This window comes from Leuciscus leuciscus (genome assembly GCF_965113295.1).
Source record: "Leuciscus leuciscus genome assembly, chromosome: 15".
NCBI lineage: Eukaryota > Metazoa > Chordata > Actinopteri > Cypriniformes > Leuciscidae > Leuciscus > Leuciscus leuciscus.
In genome coordinates this window covers 39879224-39906557 of record NC_138739.1, presented here as the reverse complement: position 1 = coordinate 39906557, position 27334 = coordinate 39879224, and the positions used below count along the sequence as shown (strand labels likewise).

At 40.0% G+C, this 27334-nt stretch overlaps 2 protein-coding genes and 1 long non-coding RNA gene across 5 annotated transcripts in view; 1 reads left to right on the top strand and 2 right to left on the bottom strand.

Annotated features, from left to right (window-relative positions):
* LOC309475383 overlaps positions 1–27334 on the top strand; it is a 308063-nt gene that overhangs the window by 249795 nt on the left and 30934 nt on the right. The gene's annotated exons all lie outside the window — the stretch shown is intronic.
* Positions 1321–5580, bottom strand: b3gnt7 (UDP-GlcNAc:betaGal beta-1,3-N-acetylglucosaminyltransferase 7). The gene is made up of 2 exons (XM_082137778.1): positions 5353–5580; positions 1321–3639 (listed from the first exon to the last, which is right to left on the bottom strand). Coding segments are annotated over exons 1-2 (1230 nt in total). The 5' UTR covers positions 5355–5580; the 3' UTR covers positions 1321–2411.
* armc9 (armadillo repeat containing 9) overlaps positions 26260–27334 on the bottom strand; it is a 43540-nt gene continuing 42465 nt past the window's right edge. For 2 of the 3 annotated variants that reach the window (XM_082138107.1, XM_082138109.1), the window contains one exon: positions 26261–27242. In XM_082138107.1, coding sequence (XP_081994233.1) covers positions 27220–27242 — 23 coding nt within the window. In that variant the 3' untranslated portion in view covers positions 26261–27219. Of the gene's footprint in view, positions 27243–27334 lie in introns of all 3 variants that reach the window. The other variant, XM_082138108.1, reaches the window with a different exon arrangement.

The window sequence follows — 27334 nt, the reverse complement described above, 5'->3', positions numbered from 1 at the left end:
TTCAAATAAATGAATACTCTTCAGCAAAAACGACAGACATTTATAATGTTATACTCCATAATGTTCAAATCAATGTCATACTCCTAAAAAAACAAACAAAAAAAACATGAGAATCCGAATCAGAGAGAGCTTTATTCCCAATGACACAATTGACTGAATATTATTTTCTCAATGAATAATGAATCCTTGGTCCTTGCCAAATTCCTAATCATTCATAACTTTAAAGATTAGATCTCAGTAACTATGAAACTGCATTGCTTCATGATTTCTCATTCGTGTGACGTGCCTTTATGATTTAACTTGATCTCTGTCACCATTTATAGATACTACAGTATGTGCAAGTCACACACTCTGGTGTGTCAAGATGTCTATCTATAGCAGTTTACAGACCAACAGTTTATACATGTTTTATAAAAAATTTTGTTTGCTTTGTTTTGTCCCGGATGTTTGAAGTTCTTCCTCTTCTGTGGGTTTTTCAACAGTGTTGACTTTAAAAAGAGCAAGAAATCTTACAGCGTTTTGACTGGGTGTACCATCCTGAAAACATATACAGTGAACATAGTCATCTTAGTGTTCTAGACAATCTCGTTTTTGACTAGTATCTACATTAACACTGTTTAGTTGCTACAGTACATCGTCATTCTAGAGAAATATGCAAAATAATATCCTCATAGGCTATTTTGGGATTTGTTTCGAAGGGTCAGATGGTGGAAATGTGTTTACACATTAACTATATTGTACATTTTATATATGCAATACTATATAAACCTATACTGTTTATATTTTACAATTTTCAAATATATATATTTTGAAATTTGAAGTGAATACGTTATACGTTATGAGAAACTTTGACATTTTGACATCAAACCTTTGACAAAATATTGTGTATTTCATATATGAAATATGTTATATATTATTATAATTCTAATATTTGCATTGTGTTGAAATGTGTACATTATGAAAAACAAATGTGTGTGTGCGTGTATGTGTGTATATGCGTCCATATATGTGTGTATTTGTGCGTGCATATATATATAGGCTATATATATTAGTTAGATGTGATTAATCGCGATTAACCAAGTTGACAGCACTAAATATTATATAAACTTATGTTATATATATATATATATATATATATATATATATATATATATATATATATATATATATATATATATATTTGAATTATGTAGAAATATACACATTATGAGAAGCTTTGAAAACAACTTTGAAAATCAAACTTGAAATGCAATAAAATACACGTATACATACAATTTTCTAACTAATGCTAATTTTTTAACTTGAAGTCTTGAAGAAGATTAAACATGCGAACTTTTCCCCCCTTCAAGGTCACCTCGGACACTTCAAAGGATATACAATCAAACACTTTAATTTCCTTTTTTGAAGAAATTTTTATTTACAAATAATAATCCATTTTCACCTTAGTGTTCGTTCTAGTCATATTCTACACAATCAGACCATGTAAGTTCTGATCATAAATGTAAGTGTTTTGCGTAACCTTCAAGTACAGTTAAATATCACACACCAGACTCCCAGACTCCGCCCCCTCTGATCCAAGGAGACATTTCATAAATTAAGTCGACATGTACATGTACCAGACAGTGTGCTGTTTCACAGTTTTAAAGTAAACCCTCTACCGAATGCATCTCGAGTCTATGGGCAAATCAAACAAAGCCAGTGTGTAAAGCACACAACGATAAGCTTTAAATGACGCAACAGCAACTATCATTGTGTAAATTATGTAATAGAATTTTAGAAATGTACACCATTGCAGTAAAAAATGACAGTCTTATTGAATGAATCCACTCTAAAAACACGTGAAGGTAACATTCATCCACAGAGGGGCAGACTTAAACAACAACGGTGAGGTAGAGACTATTTTCCTTCGATTTGGGACAATTACATTTTGTCTTTGATTTTACATCATTTTGTGTCAAATTATACACAAAAACTTTGTCCTTTGACTTATTTGTTCACTCAAAAATGAAAATTCTGCCATAATTTATGTCCTTTTTCTTGTCTGTACATTGAATGTCAATGGGGTCCAAAACATTAGACCACTTTGGCATTTTTCTAGATAATTTTGGGTTCCACAGACCCACAGGGTTGTAAACGAATTTCATTTTTGGTTCTGTAGCCTAAAGGTTCCCCAAAAAATAAAAAAAAATAAAACTAGGTTACCAAAAAAACTAAATGAACCCTTTACACATTATTTACACTATCCACATTACATACTACTTCATTTGGTACATAAATTAAAAATATCGTCCAGAAATCTCCTCAAAAAAGGAGTACTTTTATCTTTGAGTAGCCTCAAAGTTCTCTCTCCGCAAGATCCTTCGTTTCCTTCCCTCCGATAACGGATTCAGAAACAACAGCGAAGCCTCAGACTATAAGAACTCCGACTTCTGCGAACAGATCAAGTCACTGTTGACCAGTTTCCACATGTTTATTAGATCCGGCGGGAGCAACTTATGCACCACTATCATGCTCTTAAAGAAGCACGGCTCCCTGTTCAACCGGCTGGTTTTGTTCTTCACGAGCCCGAACGTTTTGAAAGCGTCGTGTTTGACCGGAGTCACCTGAAGCACCTCCAGGCACATTCCCAGAAACACGTCGTCGATGGGATAAAGCTCCAGAGTCTCGCACGCCTCGTAGAGTTTCCGTGCCACGGGACCGTCCATCAGGAAGCCTCCTCCGCCGGCGTACGGCGGGTACAGCGTCTTGTTATACAAGGCTTGCGGGATGTAATACTTGTTCTGCTTTTTGCGAATAGGCTTGGCTTTGAAGAGAACGTCTCCGACAAAGAGGTCCTTCAAGTCTTTGCTGACTTCCAGGTACTCCAAGATGTTGGGAACGCTGACGAACACGTCGTCGTCTCCTTTGAAGATGTACTGGGTTCCTCCGCAGTACGTGGAGAACCATTTCAAGAAGTGGATCTCCTTGAGGGTCAGGTTGAAGAAGCTATCCATGAAGTCCCATTGGAGGATGTCTCCGTAAATGTAATCCTCGTATTCCAGGAGCTTCTGGTGATTCGCACTTTCTTCGACGTTGGACGACGCTCCGAGAAGGAAAATGGTCTTGATTCGTTTGCCGTTGATCACTTGTTCTTTGCCCCAAGTTTGCCGAATGACCTCCCGCCGATCGAACTGCGTTATGACCGACTTGATGACCATCAGCAGGTCCACGTCTCCGGCGCACTTCTCCGGGTGGTTCATGAGGATCGGGAAGTACCGGCAGTGCCTGTAGAGCAGGAACTGCTTGAAGTTGGCTTCGAGACCCGTGAACCAGTCCTGCGAGGAGAAGTTGAGGTTGATGCTGCAGTTGGAGGAGGTGACGTCCCAGGTCGTGGGCCTTTGCTTCTGGGTTGTCCTCGGACCGTCTGTGCTGGACTCCGGTTGTGCCGCGGTCTTCCAGAAGTTCACCGTAATCAAGGCCTTCTTCTGCAGCTCGCCGTCCGCCATGAGCTCCATGCGCGTCTGCCTCTCGATGCGGTCCGCCTGGAGGTCCTGCAACGAGGTGATGTTCCCCCTCTGGACCACGGTGAGCGTGACCACGGCCAAGAAGAACATCAGGCTAATGCGCTTGTAAACTCGACATCGCTCTCTGGTCGTCATCCTGGAGTCGGAAAAACGAGAATTGTGATCTCCTTCTAATCGACATCATAAACCAAACCCTTAATGTAAGTCCTTATCGTAACGTGTTACCGTTTTGTTAATATTCTGTTTGGTTACACTTATTTTGCAGTGTCCTTGTTACATATGTTACACGTACTTACCATAGTAATATGCATAATTATATGCAACTAACCCTCAACCAAACTCTAACCCTATTACTATATCATATTACTCAGTATTTAAATATTTAATTACACTGTAACAATGACACTTTAAAATAAAGTGTAACCCTTTATATTAAGGTGTCATTGTTACAGTGTTATTATACATGGAGTTACTGAGTAATATTAATGAACATAATGCACGTATTATAGAGTTAGGGTTTGGTTTATGGTAAGTTGTTATAACTTCATTAAGAACATGTTACATATGTAACAAGGACACTAAAATAAAGTGTTACCCGCTTTTTTTATCTTTTTTTTTTTTTAGATGAAGCTTTATCGATATTATATTTAGAAAACAATATTAATATTATAAAATCCATAAACCAAACCCTAACTCTATAAATATGTGCATATTCAGTAATAACATGTATAATAACAATGACACCTTAAAATAAAGCATTAGTAAAGCCTTGAAACATGAGCAAATTATATCGAGTTCCTTTCGAACGTAGCTTTACATCCAAACAATTGAAACATTGTTATCTCGTATATCAGTGCTTGGCATAAGCAAATGTTTAGTTTCTTTTCCATGGAATGAAATTATGTCTGTCATAAACGGATCTGTTTAAAATGAGAAAACATTTATAATTATGTGATCGTTTGATCTACTATCTACAGAATTCCACTATGACTGATATGTATAGCAATAAAAATGTACAAAATGTCACATTATATCCTGTATATATAACATTATGTTTTTTTTTATATATACAACATATCATATGGCATGCATGAGTCAAATCAGTTATGAATATTATATTATAATTGTCACTATTTAACATGTTAATGTAACATATCAGCATTGAATGAAGTGTATTTAGCCTACATATATATTAATATTTTACAGCACTGAATGAGGTGTGGATTTGAATATGCAAACCACAGATGCTGTTGCTAACCCTTTTTCCGTTGTCATAGCCTAGACTTTAAAATATTAATATTTTCTAGATCTAATATCGATTTCTAAAGGAAAACTTCATTAAAAAAAACCCCCAAAAAACACAAGGGAACACTTTATTTTAGTGTCCTTGTTAGTAACACGTACTTAATGTAGTTATAACAACTACCATAAACCAAACCCTAACTCTAAAACAAGTGCAAGTTGTTAATTAATATTACTCAGTAATTAAATGTATAATCACACTGTAAAACGGACACTTTAAAATAAAGTGTAACCAAATAAAATAATAACAAAACGGTACTTTACAATAAGGTCTGATTTGTTAACATTATTTAATGCATACGTTAACCCGAACTAACTAGATTTAAAGCATTTATTAACCTTTGTTAATGCTATTTAACATATAATTGTCCATCGGTTGTTCACAGTGCATTAACTAATGTTAACAAATACAACTTTTGACATGATAATATATTAGTAAATGATGAAATAGAGATTAATAACTGCTATTGTTCAGTTACAAATGAAACCGTATTGTAAAGTGTTACAAACAACACAACAAACAAACACTTAACGAACAAATACTCACATTCCGAGAGTTTGTCGTATATTATTTTAAACGTTATGTGAAACAGGTCTGGAGTTCTTCAGATGAATGAAAGGGTCTCTTTAGACAATCCGGTTCATAGTTTTAATAAAGACAGAAAAGAAACGCGACAAAAAGACGATTGAAAACTCCGAAGTAAGGAGTTTAACAATTCACATTAGGATGCGAAGGCGAAGCACGACATCCTCGAAGCGCAGCCGGTTTCTTTTAAAGCGTGCGTGACTCTAATGCAAATGAGCAGGGCATCATGACTCCGCCCACCGCACACGCACACGAGCACGCACACGCCCACGCGCACGCCCATACAGGATTTACATTGAAAATATAATATCGTTGCTTTAACTTCAGGTACAACTGAGCTAGCTCAAAATGATGAGAAGTTCATTTTTTATATATATCTATAACTTTCAAGGGTCAACTCTTTTGTTGAAAGAAATGCAAAAGTGGATTTTACATCTGATATATTTGTTTATACTTAATCCGAACCTGTGCAAAGTTAACTCCAGTGGTCTGAAGTAAAATTACAAGTATTTCTCTAATATCCACCACGCTTAGGTCTGGATTTATGAACTGACGTATATCTGTCAATAAATTGCCAAACAGTTGAGCGTCACACACTCCTCCTCCTGTAGAGGCTTTGCTTTATGTGTGTGTGCAAATGCAAATGGTTGAATCAACAACAGGATAATACAAGTATACACTTACTCTGATGCAAAAACCTGCGTCATCTTTTTCTGGCACATTGAAGAAACTTTGATGTTTAATTATATAACATTTTTGATATATAGCCTATATAAAAATAAGAAAAATTTATATAAGAAAAAGATGATGCAGGTTTTTTGCATCAGATTAAGTGTAGGCTACTTCTTGTATTATTCTGTTGTTGATTCAACCATTTGCATTTGCACTCACATAAAGCAAAGCCTCTACTGGAGGAGGAGTGTATATGTGTGTGTGTGTGTGTGTGTGTATATATATATATATATATATATATATATAGTAATAAAGCTAAATAAAACAAGATTTATACGTTTATCAAATGGCAGATTTTTATTTTATTTTGTTTTTACCATATATTGCTCTTTCAATATTTAAGAAAAAAATCATATTTTTTGATCATCATATATTTTGATAAAAAAAAACAAAAAAACATGAAGTGTGCTTTAGTACCCTAAAAGGAATGATCAGGGCAACAGTGCATCCAATGACTTGGCTTAAGCAAGAAAGATTGCCCTCCCTTATAGTGCACAAGTGCGTTTAGCTGTTCAGTCATGGAAATAAAGGCAAAGGACAATCTGAGGAAACCAGCTGCACATAATGAGTCACTGTCCAGGTGTCCGCAGAGTTGCATGGCTTGGGAAAGAGTCAGCAACAGAGTACAAAATGCAACAATGATCATCAGATTTTTATTCATTTTACAAATCAAGCGTCGTTGTGTTCTCATTGAAGTGCAATGGCAGGTTTGAGAGTGTGGCGGTGAAGGGCCCTCAATGTCAGCGTGCTGGAGGACACTCCATCAGCCGTGTTTATCTGAGCCGGCGGTGTGCTTTACTGATAACAGACGGACAGCCTTCTCACGTCCCAACCTGGGGTTACTGTCTCCAACACTTTCTTTGGGTGCTTTTGTGTTCCTTGGATGATGTCCATTTTTTCTGTCCGTTATGCGAAGGTCACATTAACACTTCATTTATTTAATTTTTTTTATGTTTCGATTTTATGGTTTAACCACTGACCCAGAATCCATCATAAAAGTGTTCCGCAACACTCTATAAAGCCGTTACGTCCTTAATGTTTTAATGTGTAGTTATTCATTAACGATGAAACAGTGTTACCACATTCTGACCCGACCATCTGAATGATGCAGCAGGATCATCATCACGATCACGTCTACGTGCCTGAGGGCCTGTTTACACGACGCCGTTTTCAATTAAAAACGTAAAAAAAATTAACGCGTTTTGGCCGTTCGTTTAAATTTAAAACGGAAACTTTTGAAAACAGGTTTCAAAGTGCAAACGGTCTCCGTGTAAACGGCGAAAACGTGAATCTCTGAAGACGATGACGTCATGCACATACGTGTTCAGTCTATAGTGTTTCATCGCCATCTACTGGTCTGACAGCAGAATACAGGGTTTTTAGTCGTTTTTTTCACGGATCCGTGTGAATGAGGATCGTTTTGACAATGGTGTCGTCCGTACGCGGAAAACTCAAAGGAAAAAACTTCTCCGATTTAAGCATATCGTTGTCGTGTAAACATGCCCTGAATGCATTGAGCTGCTGCAATATGATTGGCTGATTAGATATTTACGTTAATGAGCAGCTGAACAGGTTTACCTAATAAAGTTTCCGGTGAGTGTGTGTGTATATGAAGTAAGCATGAAGGCATGAAGGTCTACTCCTAAAACTAAACATCACTGCTGTGAGAACATCTGGGTCATCTGGAAGCCTTTGGTCTGTGTTTCACAAAGGAAGAAGATAAAATTTGGCATTTGCACTAATACAACATGGACGCCTTCCTCTGGTCCTTCCTGAGCAGTCTCTGGCTGACGTAAGCACACACACACACACACCAAGGTTATTATTATTATTTTATTTTAATATCATTTTCAAATTTCCTATAAATTTCAGTTTAGTTCAAGTTAGTTTCATTAATGGTTTTGTTAGTTTTAGTTTAGTTTTTATTTTGTGAACACATTTCTATTTAGTTTTTATATATTTAGCCTAATTATAGTATAGCAGAGTTAACAGAACACTTCCAGGTAAAAACATTTCATTTCAGCAAAGTTTAATGTTTGCAGTGTACAGTTAACTCTAAATAATACAAATAAAATAATTGTTTGAGGATGAACAAAGAACCAAACAAATGCAACTAAAAGGTAAAAAATGATTAATTCATACTCATTCATATTAAAAATGAAATCTTGTTAAACGTGGTGTATCAGAAAAAGAAAAGCGTATGATTATTATAATTATTATTTAAGGTTATTTCTATGATTAACCCTTTCAAACATTAATCCTGTATTGATCCATGTATGCTTTTTGTCTATCGCATCGTTTAAAATCATCTTTAAAAGGCACACTATGCAGTTTCAGTTTTTTTTTCAAACAGCGCCCCCTAGAGTCGCTGTGGAGTACTTGTATTTAACGTTACTGTCGTAAATACGTTTCTCATTTTCTTTTCCTTGACTCTTCCGACCACGCTTTCTTCGTCGACTCTGCCGTGATTCACGTCTGAAATGCGTGTGTCTTCCATAGAGGTGGCTTCATATGTGGTTGATGTATGTGACGTTGTGCCGTAAAGCAAGTCGTGATTCTCGCGAGATTTGTCGGGGCGCCACCTCTCAAACTTGCATTGCTGGTTTTGCCAGCGGCGAATAACGTTTTTCCGCGCTGTGCTATTGGGATGATTCGCCCTACTACGAGTTTGTTTACCAATCGAAATGACTTCGAAGCTGTTATATTAAGGTACAAATCCTGCATAGTGTGCCTTTAAAAGTTGAACTTATTTTGACTCGAGTGCCGCGTTTTTAGAGCGCCGTGTCACGCACGAGATGCTGCAAAAGACGCGAGACTCAAGCGCAACGGTCATACATTGAAACATAAACTAAAGTAGCGCAGTGGAATGGAAAAAAGTGATTTTTCCGGTACAGGATGAGAGCTTATTAATTATGAAAACGATAATTTTTTATTTTTTTTTTGCTAATTATTATTTTGTTTCAGTTAGTTTTTCAGTAACTGTTGAAATTTCTATTTTATTTCAGTTTACGAAAAAAATTTTGACCAATAGTTTTAGTCTTAGTTTCAGTTTTCGTTTACGAAAATAACCTTGACACACACCCACACACACACACACTTCAGAGATAGATGTCCTACAGTCATGGTACGAAGCAACATTAAGCCTAAAAGCCTAAATCTAAAGCAGAATTGTCTGTTTTTCCCAGAATGCACTGCGATTAACTTCCTGGAAAAAACAATTCCCTGTTGGTCAATACACTATTTGCATGACAAAGAGTTGCAGCCTATGTAAAGTGCTCCAAGTCAGGCCACTTATACGGCTCATCCTAGTGCACGGTTGAGTGTGGAAGACATTAAAGTACACTCCATTGTTCAGTGCATGCGTAACACACTACTTAGTGAACCTTTGTTTTCAGCCATTTAAATCATTCTGTTGTACACGATGATACAGAATCAGTGTTGCATGTGTGTGGACGTCAGCGGACTGTAATGATGATGAAACTTGGGTCTTGTAGACCGTCCGAGAGCCGGAGCGAAACACGGACATGGGAAGTATCCTAATGTATATTTTCCACGTCCCACTCCATCTAGTGAACAGTTGAGTGTGGAAGCCATTCAAGGTACACTACTCCACTGACCGTAAGCTGGGATTGATGCATTCAGCGTGGGTTGCATAGGGTTGCATGCAAATGTTGTGCACAAATCAGCAGTCACCTGGACCGTTCCTGAGCCAGAGTGGAAAACGGATATACACTCACCTAAAGCAGTGGTTCCCAATCCTGGTCCTGGGGACCCACAGCTCTGCACAGTTTGCATGTCTCCCTCATTTAACACACCTGATTCAGATCATCATCTCGTTAGGAAAGAGCTCTGAACTGAACTGGGTGTGTCAGATAAAGGAGACATACAAACTGTGCAGAGCTGTGGGTCCCCAGGACCAGGATTGGGAACCACTGACCTAAAGGATTATTAGGAACACCATACTTATACTGTGTTTGACCCCCTTTCGCCTTCAGAACTGCCTTAATTCTACGTGGCATTGATTCAACAAGGTGCTGAAAGCATTCTTTAGAAATGTTGGCCCATATTGATAGGATAGCATCTTGCAGTTGATGGAGATTTGTGGGATGCACATCCAGGGCACGAAGCTCCCGTTCCACCACATCCCAAAGATGCTCTATTGGGTTGAGATCTGGTGACTGTGGGGGCCATTTTAGTACAGTGAACTCATTGTCATGTTCAAGAAACCAATTTGAAATGATTCAAGCTTTGTGACATGGTGCATTATCCTGCTGGAAGTAGCCATCAGAGGATGGGTACATGGTGGTCATAAAGGGATGGACATGGTCAGAAACAATGCTCAGGTAGGCCGTGGCATTTAAACGATGCCCAATTGGCACTAAGGGGCCTAAAGTGTGCCAAGAAAACATTCCCCACACCATTACACCACCACCAGCAGCCTGCACAGTGGTAACAAGGCATGATGGATCCATGTTCTCATTCTGTTTACGCCAAATTCTGACTCTACCATCTGAATGTCTCAACAGAAATCGAGACTCATCAGACCAGGCAACATTTTTCCAGTCTTCAACTGTCCAATTTTGGTGAGCTCGTGCAAATTGTAACCTCTTTTTCCTATTTGTAGTGGAGATGAGTGGTACCCGGTGGGGTCTTCTGCTGTTGTAGCCCATCCGCCTCAAGGTTGTGCGTGTTGTGGCTTCACAAATGCTTTGCTGCATACCTCGGTTGTAACGAGTGGTTATTTCAGTCAAATTTGCTCTTCTATCAGCTTGAATCAGTCGGCCCATTCTCCTCTGACCTCTAGCATCAACAAGGCATTTTCGCCCACAGGACTGCCGCATACTGGATGTTTTTCCCTTTTCATACCATTCTTTGTAAACCCTAGAAATGGTTGTGCGTGAAAATCCCAGTAACTGAGCAGATTGTGAAATACTCAGACCGGCCCGTCTGGCACCAACAACCATGCCACACTCAAAATTGCTTAAATCACCTTTCCTTCCCATTCTGACATTCAGTTTGGAGTTCAGGAGATTGTCTTGACCAGGACCACACCCCTAAATGCATTGAAGCAACTGCCATGTGATTGGTTGATTAGATAATTGCATTAATGAGAAATTGAACAGGTGTTCCTAACAATCCTTTAGGTGAGTGTATATAGTTTCATCATTTTGCTCTGTCAAGTGCATACAGACTACCTAGTGGACCAAATCACTGGTGCATACATTGTCGTCCGTACACAAGTCCTTGCCACACGAGGATGGTGTGTGTAGTAAAAAGGTGGACTCTGCTGACGAAGACATCTGTGTTACATTGACATGGATGAGCCGGAGTGCAACGCGGACATGGGAAGTCTCTTTTCGTACATTTTCCACATTCCACATCCTTTTAGTGCACAGCTCAAAGCCCTTCAAAGCACACTCCCCTGACCATGAGCACGGACTGACACATTTGGCACATGCGCACTACCTAGTGAACCTTTGTTTTTGAACACTTAAATCATTCACAAAAATCAGGCTTCACACGGACGATGTGCACGAACTGAGGGGATCAAACTGAGCCTGCGTGGAACTGGGTTTTGGAAGAGATTTTATATAAGTTTCACATGATAGCTGTAATATAGTGTGACTGAAATGATTCATTGACCATTAAACATCCAGGTTTGAAACAACATAAGAGTGTTTCTCACACTTTACACAGTTAACACTGGGCCATGCTACACCCCGGGTAAACAGATCCCTGGGTTATCTTGCTTCACATTTTCCACTGCACGTAATTGACCTGGGGTTAACATTGTACATTTCTAAACCCTGGGTTAACGTCCTAATTTGCTGTGTCAGTGTCAGTGTCACTGACTGGACGAACGCTGCATGCGTTTCCCCATAAGCATTAGCAAATGCAATGTCTCATTCACTCATCTTAGGGAACAGAGGTTATGTGCGTAACCAGAGACGATATGTTTACATAAAGGCTTTGTGAATACCCATATTATGTATTGCCGACTGTATACAGTAAAAACTAAAGGAGCCTCAAATATCCTGTCGGATACTCAATGAACTTCAAAATGTAATTTAAGTGCCTCAAAGCTCTTTCTCCTATAGTAGGGTTACTGGAGGAGCATTGACAATCTTTGAGGTTCTTGCTGGAACTTATGGGATCCTTTAAGCACTTTGTATTTAGTTCAGAGGTTCTGGAGTCACCTTTTCATTACCATGAGACCTCTAAGTGCTTTGGGGGAAAATAGAGGAACTTGAATGCGATAAAAGGGTTACTGGAAGATCTTTTAACATTTAAGTGGTTCCTGGAAGATCTCTTATGTTAACGCCAGCATCTGGAGGAACCCAATGGTTCAGTGAGGCCAGAATAAGGTTATTAATATCCTATTATTATTATTATTATTATTATTATTATAGGCTACTGAAGTTTGATTCAGTATACATACCCAGGTGAAAAAGACGTAGGCTAAATGTATTAAAAATGTACTTGAGTGTGTTTTTAGTAGGCCTACAATACAAATATACTTTAATGCATTTGTAATACATTTAACAGTAGCCTACGTCTTTTCACCTGGGTAGCTTACATTTATTTAGTACAGGCCTATTTTATTGATTAATTTAAACCTTAAACTACAACACTAAATAATAATAATATTAATAATATGAAGAAGAAGAACCAGGAGGAGAAAAGTTTTAAGTTAAAAGTTTTATTCTGTCACGAAACTGCTGCTCTCTCCTCTGCTGTCGTCGCTTCAGTGATGCTCGCGCTGCTCGCGCCGTCGCGCGCATCAAAGCTCAGCTGATCGTCATCGGGTTTGAAAGTAACGGCTCCTCTCATCAAAGCTTCCGCCGTTTGTTCGGCTCTCCGTTACAAGGTTTGTAAACTCGCCAAATAAATATAAATACAGAGTCTACTCACTATATATTCAATCACACATATATATAAACTAAATGTATTATACAATACTACGTTTTTACAGTGTTTACCACTCGTTTATTGCACAGTATCTGGTATGAAGGTTTTAGCCGCGATACGTTGATCTAATGAACAAATGGAAATTATTGACTTATTGTCTTAGATTGATTTAGTCATTCAATTCAACATGTACAACTGTGTCTTCAAATTGCTGATATAGCCTAACTAATTTAGCTGATTCCTGCTGTCGTCATTGGCGTTTGTTATGAATAACAAAAGCAGGTTAATATAGTTTGGTCTGTTTTTGTTTAGCCTAACTTTACTTACTACAGGTGCCCTCATTCTCTCAAATACCATTTTAAAGCCATTTACTGGTCAATAAATATTTGTGAATAATCAGCTTTTTTCTTTTGTTTCAGTTATTCTCTGAAAATCTTCCCTCATGCTCTCAAATCTCATTCATGTTACTCAGAAAAATAATATCACAGGTTTGGCGCCAATAATGCTATGCATTTTTTTCTTATATCTTTATCATTTGCATTTGAATATAAGACATTTTAACTCTGAATTAACTTCAAGTTTAGTCTTTTTTGACAAAAAAAGAGGAAAAAGCTATTATATGGCTTCAGAAGACTTCCAACACAACTCATAGATTATTTTTAGGATCTTTTCTGGGACATTTTTGGAGCTTAACCATTTTTACATAAATTGTTGCATTGAATTGAACTAGACAAGTGTACATAAGAATGGTTTCATGAATGATTTACACAATTTCTTTCTGCTTGTGTTTCATGCAGTGAAAGCGAACGGTGACTGGGGTTGCATTATGCCTGAGATCTGCTTTTGGGTTCCACAGACAGAAAGTCAAACAGGTTTGGAACGTCACAAGGCTGAGGAAATTATTTAAATTTGACAACTATCACTTTAATAACCTTATTAACAGTAAATGTTGTACTTTGCAGGGATCTCGGTAAGCTGAAATACAAGTTTGAACAAGAATAAAAATCCTCCTGTAGACCCGAAAATCCCTGAAGTGCCTGGACCATCCACCAGAAAAGAGGAAAAACAAACGGAAAACGAATCTGCTGTACCTTTTCACTTTTCTAACTCGTTAAGTACCTCACGTGTCCCTTGTGAAGATTGTATTATTGATTGCATTTTATGTTGCAGCGAGTAAAGGTGCGGTCACATTTTTGAATTTCGTGAAATAACACAGGCAAAAAAGTCTATTGATCATTGTCAGCAATGTAGCGATGTAATGTATGAAGCACAGCTCACACAGGAGTCACTTTCAACCAGCTTTCTGTTGGTCAAATCTAGCGAATTCCAGTAACCAACTTGGTCCCATAGTGACATTTGTGACCACAAACGAAATTGCTGATCGTTTCTACTTCTCTATCTCTACCTCTACTTCCTCTATCTTGTTTCATAAGAATACTCAACAACCATTTATGAACACTGTTGATTCAAGTCACACATTTAAGCTTTTCAAAAGGCATAGTGTACATTACAGTCTCCAGTCTAACGGCATCCCAGACTTCAACACTTTATGATTCAAAATAGCTGAATAACTAATCATCAGAGATTTCTGTATAGAGATAAAGGTTAGGATCCATGTTTCCATGCATTTTGTTGAAATGTCTTTTCTTGTATAGCCTATTGCATATGCTTAGTTGATTATTCATGTTGCTTATGTATTATACTATTTTTTTTGTGTATTCATTGATATTAATCTATAGTTAGCTTTTTTTCCCCATGTGTATGGAAGTGTATGTATAAAAATGAATATAAAATATGTAATAAACATTTATTTTGTATTTGGTTCAATTTGTTTATTATAATAGAAGTCAAAGGTAACCATAGTTACAACATGAAATTAAATATTTAAAAAAAAAAAATTTGGTTCCTGGAGGCACCCACAGTGGTTCCACACAGTGCATAATATAAGAGTTCCTCAGGAAACCTGTGTGGTTCTTCAGAGAACCGCCCCTTTTTAAAGGGTGTCTAGAGGATCTACAGACGGTTCCGCCGGTGTGGCAAAGTGAAGAACCCCAAAAGGTTCCTCCAGGCACCTTTTATTTTTACAGTGTACTATCAAGATTAACCTGGGGCTGGTTGCATCAATCGCTAAGACTAGTCTTACAAGTCTTTTTTTTTAAATCAGTTACATAAAAACATAGATTGGCCTAATTTCATACAGAAAAGTAAGACTGACTGCCCCTGACTAACTACTAGTGGATCATACTAAAACTTAGCATAATGGCTATGTTTATGTAACCGGCCCCACCTCTATTTATATAGTGCTTTATATAATATATTGTTTCAAAGTAGCAATTGTTGATAAGCAGCTTCACAGTGATTACTATACTACATTACTGTACATATATAGTACGTTAGTACATTACTGTTTATACAACTTGCTGTGTTTCCTTCACTGTCCAAAACACTTGAATATAAGGCATGCGATTGGTTGTCTGTTGCTAAGCAATTAGTTAACATTCTAATGCTGCATTGTTTCACATGTTTGGCACACCGATGCGGGGTTAACACTGCAAAAGCGTTGCTAACTCTGCTCCAGAACAGGGTTTAATTACCCTGGGTTAAAAGCGGTGCTAACTCAGTTCCGGAGCAGGGTTTCATTACTCTGGGTTAAAAGCGGTGCTAACTCCGCTCCAGAACAGGGTTTCATTACCCTGGGTTAAAAGCGGTGCTAACTCAGTTCTGGAGCAGGGTTTCATAACCCTGGGTAAAAAAGCGGTGCTAACTCTGTTCCAGAGCAGGGTTTCATTACCCTGGGTTAAAAGTGGTGCTAACTCTGCTCCAGAGCAGGGTTTCATTACCCTGGGTTAAAAGCGGTGCTAACTCTGCTCCAGAGCAGGGTTTCATTACCCTGGGTTAAAAGCGGTGCTAACTCTGCTCCGGAGCAGGGTTTCATTACCCTGGGTTAAAAGCGGTGCTAACTCTGCTCCGGAGCAGGGTTTCATTACCCTGGGTTAAAAGCGGTGCTAACTCTGTTCCGGAGCAGGGTTTCATTACCCTGGGTTAAAAGCGGTGCTAACTCTGCTCCGGAGCAGGGTTTCATTACCCTGGGTTAAAAGCAGTGCTAACTCAGTTCTGGAGCAGGGTTTCATTACCCTGGGTTAAAAGCGGTGCTAACTCAGTTCTGGAGCAGGGTTTCATTACCCTGAAAAAAAAAAAAAGCGGTGCTAACCCCACTTCTGAATTACAAGTGTGAAATGTTCCTTTACCTGGGGTTCAATGCGAGGTGTGGAATGATAATAACCTGAGATTACGTGCAGGGTGAAAATCCCTAAATTGTGATTCCATTCTTACTATAACACTTTTTTGGAAGATGAAACTGCAGTGGCGGAGCCAGGATTTTTTCATAGGGGTGGCCAGGCAAGGGCCAGCAACCAGTCTGGGGTGGCACAGAAATCTTAATTATTTTATCATAAAAAATAATTTGATAATGTATTGGACTGTTTTAGTGCCTACACAACTGAATAAAGTTAATTTGTACTTAATTGTAATTGAGAAAGTAGTGAATTAGGAATCATGGAATACTGAGTGAATTTTATATATTTTTTATTATTACCCACCACCTCATATTAAAATGAATGAAATAGTAATAAAAGGGCATACACTATAGCTAAAGTTCAACTTGCTCAGTTAGCTTGGTTCTGGTTCTCAAAATATCCAATAGCTTGTTCTACATTGTTGCATCTTCATGGATGAGATAACATGCAGATAAATACTGTAGTCCTGTAACGCGTTTTATATAACCAATTAACTCTTCAACCAATTCTGAGTTTTTCAAAAAAAAAGTTTAACTTTCTATATTTGTTGTCAAAATATATAATTGCAACAGTTCTATCATACCTAAATTAAAAAGGAAAACAAAAGTTCTCTTTTGAATCCCCATGTGCAAGAATGTGAACAAAGCGGAAGTCAACAGCACAAAATGTAAAATGTTATGTTTTTCATAATGTAATGTTGCCAGAATGTAAAATTATTTATTTTATGGATTTAAAAATTATCCATTTTTGTTTGTCCTTTACAAATTAACGCAAAATGAATGCCTATCGTCTAGTACAAATGCACAGTGCTCACATTTATTTGGACATTAAAACATTACATATCAGTTTGTGCCTTATATTGTGATCTCACATAGCAGAATATATTAATCCAGACACATGGGATGCATATATAACAAATACATGCATGCAGTTTTGACTGCTTTAATCGCCTTTTTGATTCTTACATGAGTTAATTGACGACAACTACCGCTACAGCACGCCGCGTTTGCGCGTACCGCAAGCACAGTACAACGGCTGTCAGCCGTATGACAGAAAAGTTAGTTAGTTTTACTGACATTTGGCCTGACAACATCTCATCTTACCGAAGATAGCCAACTGAATAAGGACAACGCCCTTTTCTCAGCATCAGAAGTGTCACAAGCTTTCACAACACATCTTCTAAAATAAAAGTAGCATCAGAAAAAAAGAGAATTATGTTTGTTGTTGACTGCACACTATTCGACTTCCTCAAAACGGTCTTGCAACCCACCAGTTGAGAAAGACTGACTCTATATTTACTATGTGCATATCACTGTCTGATGTTCTGCTGAAGCTCATTCGGCACTTGCACATTTCCGCACTCGTTTGACTTGCGCCTGGCGCTGAGGTGAAGTTGGAGTGTTCGTCTGAAAAGTCTCACGTTTTTTGTGGTCTTAAAGTTGTGAGAGGGGTGGCCAAGCTTAGACCAAGGGTGACCACGGCAACCCCTGGCCACCCCCTAGCTCCGCCAGTGTGAAACTGCCCTTAATATTTAAATAAAGGTTTTACATAAATGTTCAGAATCACAGGTTGAATTACAGGGTTTTTCGAGCTTTTGTCTGTAGGGTTGTCACAAAGCCAAGGCCTGCAGGAAATCTGCAAATGTAAGGTACAGCACAGCTGAGGATTCAGATGTTTGGTACTCCATCATGCCGAGCTCAGCTTGAGTCATAAAAACATGTCCAGAGGGCTCGTCCCCCGTGGACAAGTCTAACCTCACCAGGAATTCTGTTCCAAAGAGCACAACGCTCCGTAAGCAGGACAGTTTCCGCTAAAATGACACTGCCATTCTTACCCTACCTTGACATCTCCTGATCTAGTAACTCTGCAGCTTTGCTTTGGGATCTGCTAAGACAAGCCCAGTTTCATCCATCATTAACAAATCACTTTCATTTGGACTTCCTCATTCCCAAGAGGCCACAGGTCAGATTGGACAATATAATCTGTAGGGCACACTTGTCTGCCAAAAACTCAGTGGCAAAGGAGTTGTTGTTTTAGGAGACAGAAACAGAGGGACTTATGGTCCAAGTACGGCCCATTTTCAGGTCAAAGGCGGGGGGGTTGGGGGGGATACAGGAAAAATCCCCCTGAAGCACAGGATGCACATGGACAGACCATGACAGCCAGAATACAGCAGGAAATGGAGGGAGAACGAAAGGAAGAGAGGATTGTGGGACACAGCTGAAGTTAGATTAAATAATTCCTGTTTGTCAGTGCTGTTTTTGTGTCCCGTTTGTGTAGCGCACCATGCAGGAAGCTGGAGACACAGTGCTGTCGTCAGAACTGTTGGGTTTACACGTGTGGACGGTTAGATAGCGAAGCACTGCCAAATAAAACACATTGGTCACGCTAGTTAAACTACATTTACTGGAGAAAATGTGAGTGGTGTTTGCTTTGAAACTCACTGCCATTGCAAAGTGGGGGTAGCATTGTATTGCATTTGCTACGGTGTCCTGGGTGATTGTTATAAACAACCCAGCAGTCCATTAGCTCTGAATGGATTTTAACACGTTGCTCTACATTTGCCTGAGTGTCCTGAATCGTTGCCGGCCCATGTCAAATTTATTGGCCCATGTCAAAAGAGCCCACATTAAAGTTTCTAGGGATGGTTCAGGTCCCTCCTTGACTATGTCGAATGGACTTTTTGCATGTTTTATATGCACTCACATTTACTTCAGGAAATGACAGTGTCATTGTGGACCTTTGATGTTATACTCAAAACAAGCCAGTTATTGTTAGTACCTTCCTCTCTTCTAGAGAAGGCTGCTTAACATTCACTTACCATTTATTCAAATCAGGTACTTTTGTTTCTCACACTTCATAAACACGATATTTTGAGGGCAAACAGGAAACTCAATATGTGGAATAAGAGAACAAAAGACAGAAAGTGGATTAATGAACCCAAAATAGAAGCATTACAGACATGTGTTAGTGTTCGCTTGAGGTTTCAACACTGTTATGATTTGCGCAGATGTTCAGACCAACTGGGGAAAGACGTGACACACAGTAGGACTTCTCATCTGCTGCCAGTTGTGATCAAAATATTATGGGGGGAAAAAAAACTGTCTGAACGTTTTACACAACATAACCAATATAACAATCTCAATAAGCCTTTAGCCTTTAATATCTTTAAACGATATAAAAAGCACAGTCAAGAGTGCAGATTTGTTGGCTGCTCATCCATGATGTGAATCTCCCTTTCCACCACATCCTAAAGCTGCTCTATTGTATTGAGATCTGGTGATTGTGGAGGCCATTTGAGTTTAGTGAACTCACTCTGTCATGCTCGAGAAACCAGTTTGAGATGATTTGAGCTTTTGTGACATGGCCTGTTATCATGCTGGAAGTATCCATCAGAAGATGATACACTGTGGTCATCTACTCAGGTAGACTGTGGCGTTTAAAGAATGCTCAATTGATACTAAGTGTGCCAAGAAAATATCCAAAACACTATTAAACCACCAGCAGCCTGAACCGCTGATACAAGGCAGGATGGACCCATGCTTTCATGATGTTTACACAAAAAAGAGTGCAGATTTGTTGGCTGCTCATCCATGAAGTGAATCTCCCGTTCCCCCACATCCTAAAGCTGCTCTATTGTATTGAGATCTGGTGATTGTGGAGGCCATTTGAGTTTAGTGAACTCACAGTCAGCAACAATACTCAGGTAGACTGTGGTGTTTAAACAATGCTCAATTGATACTAAGTGTGCCAAGAAAATATCCAATACACTATTAAACCACCAGCATTTTGAACCTCTTGAACCACTGATACAAGGCAGGATGGACCCATGCTTTCATGATGTTTACACTAATTTTTGACCCGACCATCTGAATGTTGCAGCAGAAATTGAGACTCATCAGGCCAGGCCAGGCCAGGCGTGTTGAGCATTCAGAGATGCTCTTCTGCTTCAAGGTTTGATGTGTTGTGTGTTCAGAGATGCTCTTCTGCTTCAAGGTTTGATGTGTTGAGCGTTCAGAGATGCTCTTCTGCTTCAAGGTTGGACGTGTTGAGCGTTCAGAGATGCTCTTCTGCTTCAAGGTTGGACGTGTTGAACGTTCAGAGATGCTCTTCTGCTTCAAGGTTTGACGAGTTGAGCGTTCAGGGATGCTCTTCTGCTTCAAGGTTGGACGAGTTGAGCGTTCAGAGATGCTCTTCTGCTTCAAGGATTGACGTGTTGAGTGTTTAGAGATGCTCTTCTGCTTCAAGGTTGGACGAGTTGAGCGTTCAGAGATGCTCTTCTGCTTCAAGGTTGGACGAGTTGAGCGTTCAGAGATGCTCTTCTGCTTCAAGGTTTGATGTGTTGAACGTTCAGAGATGCTCTTCTGCTTCAAGGTTGGACGAGTTGAGCGTTCAGAGATGCTCTTCTGCTTCAAGGTTTGACGTGTTGAGCGTTTAGAGATGCTCTTCTGCTTCAAGGTTTGACGAGTTGAGCATTCAGAGATGCTCTTCTGCTTCAAGGTTTGATGTGTTGAGCGTTCAGAGATGCTCTTCTGCTTCAAGGTTTGATGTGTTGAGCGTTCAGAGATGCTCTTCTGCTTCAAGGTTTGACGAGTTGAGCATTCAGAGATGCTCTTCTGCTTCAAGGTTTGATGTGTTGAGCATTCAGAGATGCTCTTCTGCTTCAAGGTTTGATGTGTTGAACGTTCAGAGATGCTCTTCTGCTTCAAGGTTGGACGAGTTGAGCGTTCAGAGATGCTCTTCTGCTTCAAGGATTGACGTGTTGAGTGTTTAGAGATGCTCTTCTGCTTCAAGGTTGGACGAGTTGAGCGTTCAGAGATGCTCTTCTGCTTCAAGGTTGGACGAGTTGAGCGTTCAGAGATGCTCTTCTGCTTCAAGGTTTGATGTGTTGAACGTTCAGAGATGCTCTTCTGCTTCAAGGTTGGACGAGTTGAGCGTTCAGAGATGCTCTTCTGCTTCAAGGTTGGACGTGTTGAGCGTTTAGAGATGCTCTTCTGCTTCAAGGTTTGACGAGTTGAGCGTTCAGAGATGCTCTTCTGCTTCAAGGTTTGATGTGTTGAGCGTTCAGAGATGCTCTTCTGCTTCAAGGTTTGATGTGTTGAGCGTTCAGAGATGCTCTTCTGCTTCAAGGTTTGACGAGTTGAGCATTCAGAGATGCTCTTCTGCTTCAAGGTTTGATGTGTTGAGCATTCAGAGATGCTCTTCTGCTTCAAGGTTTGACGAGTTGAGCGTTCAGAGATGCTCTTCTGCTTTAAGGTTGGACGTGTTGAGCGTTTAGAGATGCTCTTCTGCTTCAAGGTTGGACGAGTTGAGCGTTCAGAGATGGTCTTCTGCTTCAAGGTTGGACGTGTTGAACTTTCAGAGATTCTCTTCTGCTTCAAGGTTGGACGAGTTGAGCGTTCAGAGATGCTCTTCTGCTTCATGGTTTGACGTGTTGAGTGTTTAGAGATGCTCTTCTGCTTCAAGGTTGGACGAGTTGAGCGTTCAGAGATGCTCTTCTGCTTCAAGGTTTGATGTGTTGAACGTTCAGAGATGCTCTTCTGCTTCAAGGTTGGACGAGTTGAGCGTTCAGAGATGCTCTTCTGCTTCAAGGTTGGACGTGTTGAGCATTTAGAGATGCTCTTCTGCTTCAAGGTTTGACGAGTTGAGCGTTCAGAGATGCTCTTCTGCTTCAAGGTTTGATGTGTTGAGCGTTCAGAGATTCTCTTCTGCTTCAAGGTTTGATGTGTTGAGCGTTCAGAGATGCTCTTCTGCTTCAAGGTTTGACGAGTTGAGCATTCAGAGATGCTCTTCTGCTTCAAGGTTTGATGTGTTGAGCATTCAGAGATGCTCTTCTGCTTCAAGGTTTGACGAGTTGAGCGTTCAGAGATGCTCTTCTGCTTTAAGGTTGGACGTGTTGAGCGTTTAGAGATGCTCTTCTGCTTCAAGGTTGGACGAGTTGAGCGTTCAGAGATGGTCTTCTGCTTCAAGGTTGGACATGTTGAACTTTCAGAGATGCTCTTCTGCTTCAAGGTTGGACGTGTTGAGCGTTTAGAGATGCTCTTCTGCTTCAAGGTTGGACGTGTTGAACGTTCAGAGATGCTCTTCTGCTTCAAGGTTGGATGAGTTGAGCGTTCAGAGATGCTCTTCTGCTTCAAGGTTGGACGTGTTGAGCGTTTAGAGATGCTCTTCTGCTTCAAGGTTGGACGAGTTGAGCGTTCAGAGATGCTCTTCTGCTTTAAGGTTGGACGTGTTGAGCTTTTAGAGATGCTCTTCTGCTTCAAGGTTGGACATGTTGAACGTTCAGAGATGCTCTTCTGCTTCAAGGTTTGATGTGTTGAGCGTTCAGAGATGCTCTTCTGCTTCAAGGTTGGACGAGTTGAGCGTTCAGAGATGCTCTTCTGCTTCAAGGTTGGACGAGTTGAGCGTTCAGAGATGCTCTTCTGCTTCAAGGTTGGACGACTTGAGCGTTCAGAGATGCTCTTCTGCTTCAAGGTTGGACGAGTTGAGCGTTCAGAGATGCTCTTCTGCTTCAAGGTTGGACGAGTTGAGCGTTCAGAGATGCTCTTCTGCTTCAAGGTTGGACGAGTTGAGCGTTCAGAGATGCTCTTCTGCTTCAAGGTTGGACGACTTGAGCGTTCAGAGATGCTCTTCTGCTTCAAGGTTGGACGAGTTGAGCGTTCAGAGATGCTCTTCTGCTTCAAGGTTTGACGAGTTGAGCGTTCAGAGATGCTCTTCTGCTTCAAGGTTGGACGAGTTGAGCGTTCAGAGCAGTGGCATAGCGCAAACTGCGTTGGCCCACCCGCAAGAGTGGAGGCGGGGCCCCTCACCGCATAATTAGATGGGGGATTCACCTTTTCATTCAAAACCGTGAATTAGTACTGTGGAATTTAATAGTATGTAATTATTTCGTATTTATTTATTAAGAACTTTTCACAAAAAAAAAAAAGAATAAAAGAAACACCAACAATAAAACAGCAATTACATTAACTTGTTAAAATGCAAGGGAGCACATGACGTCAAAATATTTTTTCTATCTGCAGTATACAACAAAGATTCATGACGTTTAACATTCAATAAAGGTAATATATATTACCTTTAAAATCCTCCAAAGCGCCCCTTTCTCCTAGCATTTTTCTGCGCAAAGTCCTTGACAATGTCTGTTATGTCCTTCTGACGCGCGTGCTGGCTTTCAATGCTGAGTATCGCAAGTTCAGAAAGTCTGTCCTGGCTCATTGTGCTTCTCATGCAGGTTTTTATTAGTTTTAGTTTAGAAAAAGATCTCTCGCCACTTGCCACTGTGACGGGGACGGTTAAAAAAAGCTTCAGAGCTGTAGCCACATCCGTGACACTTGGTAGAATAGATGTATGCTTCAGAATCAGCAGCTCTGCCAGATCTTTAATTGAGCCCATTTCAAGTTTTTTTATCTCAGAACGTAGGGCACTTCGAAACGAAAGCAACTGTGATGGAAATTCGGAGGAAATATCATCGTTGTAAGTCACTGCAAATGTTTCGGCACAAGCACGCAACTCATCATCAGTTGCATGTACGAGTTCACTTGGACGTAAGAAGCGGAATCGTTTCGCTATTGTATTCAAGCCTTTGAAACGTTGTTTGAGCTGGGAAACAGCTGTGTCAATGCACGCGTAAAAAACACCAACTTTGAACATTTTCTCGGGGTCTGTGAGACGCTCGTCCTCAGCGATTTCATCAAAGTGGCGCTTCACAATACGTGCTCGTTTTTGCGTGAAATGACAGCTGATGCCCCAGGATGCAGCAAGGCCTTGTGCGGTGCTTTTTATGTTGTCAAACTGGTCTCTTAGCAGTGATAAGTTGTTGCAGGTATTTTCCAGTAAGGTAGCTGCTTGAAGAAGGTCCACGTCTTTCTTCTGCAATACTTGTGAAACTACTTTGACATTTTCCAAAACTCTCTCCTGAAATACAAGCATCATTACGAATTCAAATGTTTCGATCGATTTGATAAGTCCGGACGCCTCTGTACGTTCCTCTGCTTTTTTTGACTGTAGAGCTATTTTGGTTAATGCCTTTAGGATGTCAGCATAACGAAAACGTAGTGCGTGGATAGCATCGGCCCTGGATGTCCATCGCGTGGGACAAAGTCTTTTCAGTGTTGGCTTTGAAAGCTGATTTTCCAACATTTCCCACCTTTTGATGCTTTGGCTGAAGAAAACATAAAGTCTCTGGACCACATCATAGAACTCCTTGATAGCCGTGATATGCTGACACGCGTCGTTTAACACCAAATTCAAATTATGCGCTGCGCAATGTATATACACAGCATTGGGCTCCATGTTTAGGATCCGTCTCTGCACACCAGAATAAATTCCACTCATGACACTAGCTCCGTCATATCCTTGGCCTCTGCATTTTTTAAGTGACAGACCCTTACTTTGGATAAGATCAAGGATTTTTTGTTGGAGACCCGGTGATATTCTGAAATCCGAGAAAACTCTCAGTGACATCAATGCCGAGTGGATTTTTCATCTTTTCGAACTTTAACGTATCTGAAAATTTGACTGAGTTGATCAACTTTGCTGATATCCTGAGTAGTGTCCATTATGATCGAATAGAATTCTGCGTCTTTTATTTCAGACACAATTTCGTCGTGCACCCTTTTGGATAACAACGCAATCAGTTCATTCTGAATTGCTGGGCTTAAATAATTGACGTGACTTTTTTTATCCAACAACTCTCGGAGCACTGGATCATACCGAGCTAACAATTCAATTACTGACAAAAAGTTCCCGTTGTTTGGTTCATTCAGTTTTTCATTATGCCCTCTGAATGCCAGATTACATGAGGCTAAAGTCAGAGTAACGTCAGTAATTCTTGTAAGCACTTGAGTCCAAAAATTAACCTGACTCTTGTATTCGCTGTCAAGTTGCGCATCAATGGTAAGGTCGTTTTTCCACATATCATATGTCACGCAGGCTGCTATATGAGCATGTGAAGATTCGTGTTTCTTTATTTTCTTTGAAAGACCCTGCCAGTCATTAATTCCCACAGTCCATGACGGATGGTGTGATGGACATCTCCTGTCAGCAAAAAGCCAGCATGGCTCACAGTAGGCACGGTCAATGTTTGGCGAGTAACACAACCATTTCCGAGGAACCGTTCTCATTTTAGAACGTTTTAAATAATAATCTTTCGAAAAACATCTGCCATTTTTGTCTCGGGGATAGGGTCCTTCTGGTTTACATGGTCCCATGTTAAGTATGGCCCTCTTCACACTGGCATCGGTTAAATCAACGGGAAAGTTCGCTCTGTCTGTTGGATACCGTGTACTTCTTGCTGTCGCCTCCTCTGTAATATTTTCAGTGCTGTGACAGTCATCGTCTGGACCGTGAGATCCGCTTTTAGCATCTGAGTCCATGTCTGGCGTATCATTCACCACAGCCGCGCCCGCGCCCACGTTAGAAGCAGTAATGTCCGTGATGACACTGCTAGCAAACTCCTGAGTAACGTTACCTGTGCTCGCTCTCGCAGCTCCTTCCCGCTGATTTGGAAGAAATATGGATGAAATTTTCGGTAGTTTTGCATTGAATTGCTCTTTTCGGTGTTGGTTAGTCCGTTTTTGAGCTACGCTGACATAAGCTTCACTCTCTAAACAGTTGCGGAAATTCTTAATCGTGATTGGACAACAAGGACAACGGATATGGTCATAATCGCCAAACACGGTAGGCTGCAATTACTACCAAAATAAAAGTCCTATACGTTCACGTTATAAAAACGCTTTAATTATTTATTCGAGTAAATTTTTTGGGGGCCCCCCACAACGCGGGGCCCCCCCGCAGTGTTGTGCCCTGCGGGCCCGTCCGCTACGCCACTGGTTCAGAGATGCTCTTCTGCTTCAAGGTTTGATGTGTTGAGCATTCAGTGATGCTCCTCTGCTTCAAGGTTGGACGTGTTGAGCGTTCAGAGATGCTCTCTGCAGACCTTGGTTGTATTGAGTGCTTATTTGAGTTTCTGTTACTTTTCTATCAGCTCAGACCAGACTGGTCATTCTCCTCTGACCTCTGGCATCAACAAGGCATTTTCTCCCTTCTCCCATTTTCTTCGGTATATTCTCTGTAAACCCCAGAGTTGGTTGTGCGTGAAAATCCCAGTAAATCAGCAGTTTCTGAAATACTCACACCAGCCCGTCTGACACCAACAGCCATTCATGCCACGTTCAAAGTCACTTAAATCACCTTATTTCTCCATTCTCAAGCTCAGTTTGAACCTCAGCAGATTGTCTTGATCATGCCAACATGCCTAAATAATATGACACAACAGGACATTTTATTTTTATATAAAATGTATTATATTTAATGTAAAAAAATATTCACAATCTATGACTTCAAAACACTTTAAAACACAAAGCTAATTTTAAAATGGCAAAATACATATCCAAACATCAATCTGGTAGTTCAAAGTTACCTGTGTTAGTTTCCTCCATCAGGTCTATTTTACACAGCACAATCATGCAAAACAAACTACAAGTGAATCTGAAGGTGTACGACTCTGCAGGCTAGCGGAAACAAGGTTACATAAGCTGCAACAACAATAAAACCATGAGTGCGATACAGAAAACACAATTAGCATTGAGTGAAAACACTTTCATTCTTCTATGTTTTTAAATACATCTGCTTCCTCTGAGTGAGGGTGGTCGAGGTTCATGAGTAACAAAGCCGGAGTGGAGCAGCAGGCGTTTGGAAGGTTGTGGGATAATGAAAGTACTTGTTGTGATGATTGCTGAAATGTGTTGTGTTACAGAGGCGCTCTGTGGCAGGGCCACAATCCTCAGCTTTGTTCCACCAGGCCCACGGCCTGATAAGAAATTTGGATGCTGTTACAGGAAGCTCCTGTATGCTCCTCTGGCGATAGGCTCCTGCTGAAAGCTTCCCTTTTTCACTTTCTGTTCAACTGGCTGCCTGGAAGGTGAAAAGAAGGTGTGGAGTATAATAAACATGTGTGTCATATTTATAACTAGTCACTTTAATTATTCGTTAATGCATTCTTTTTG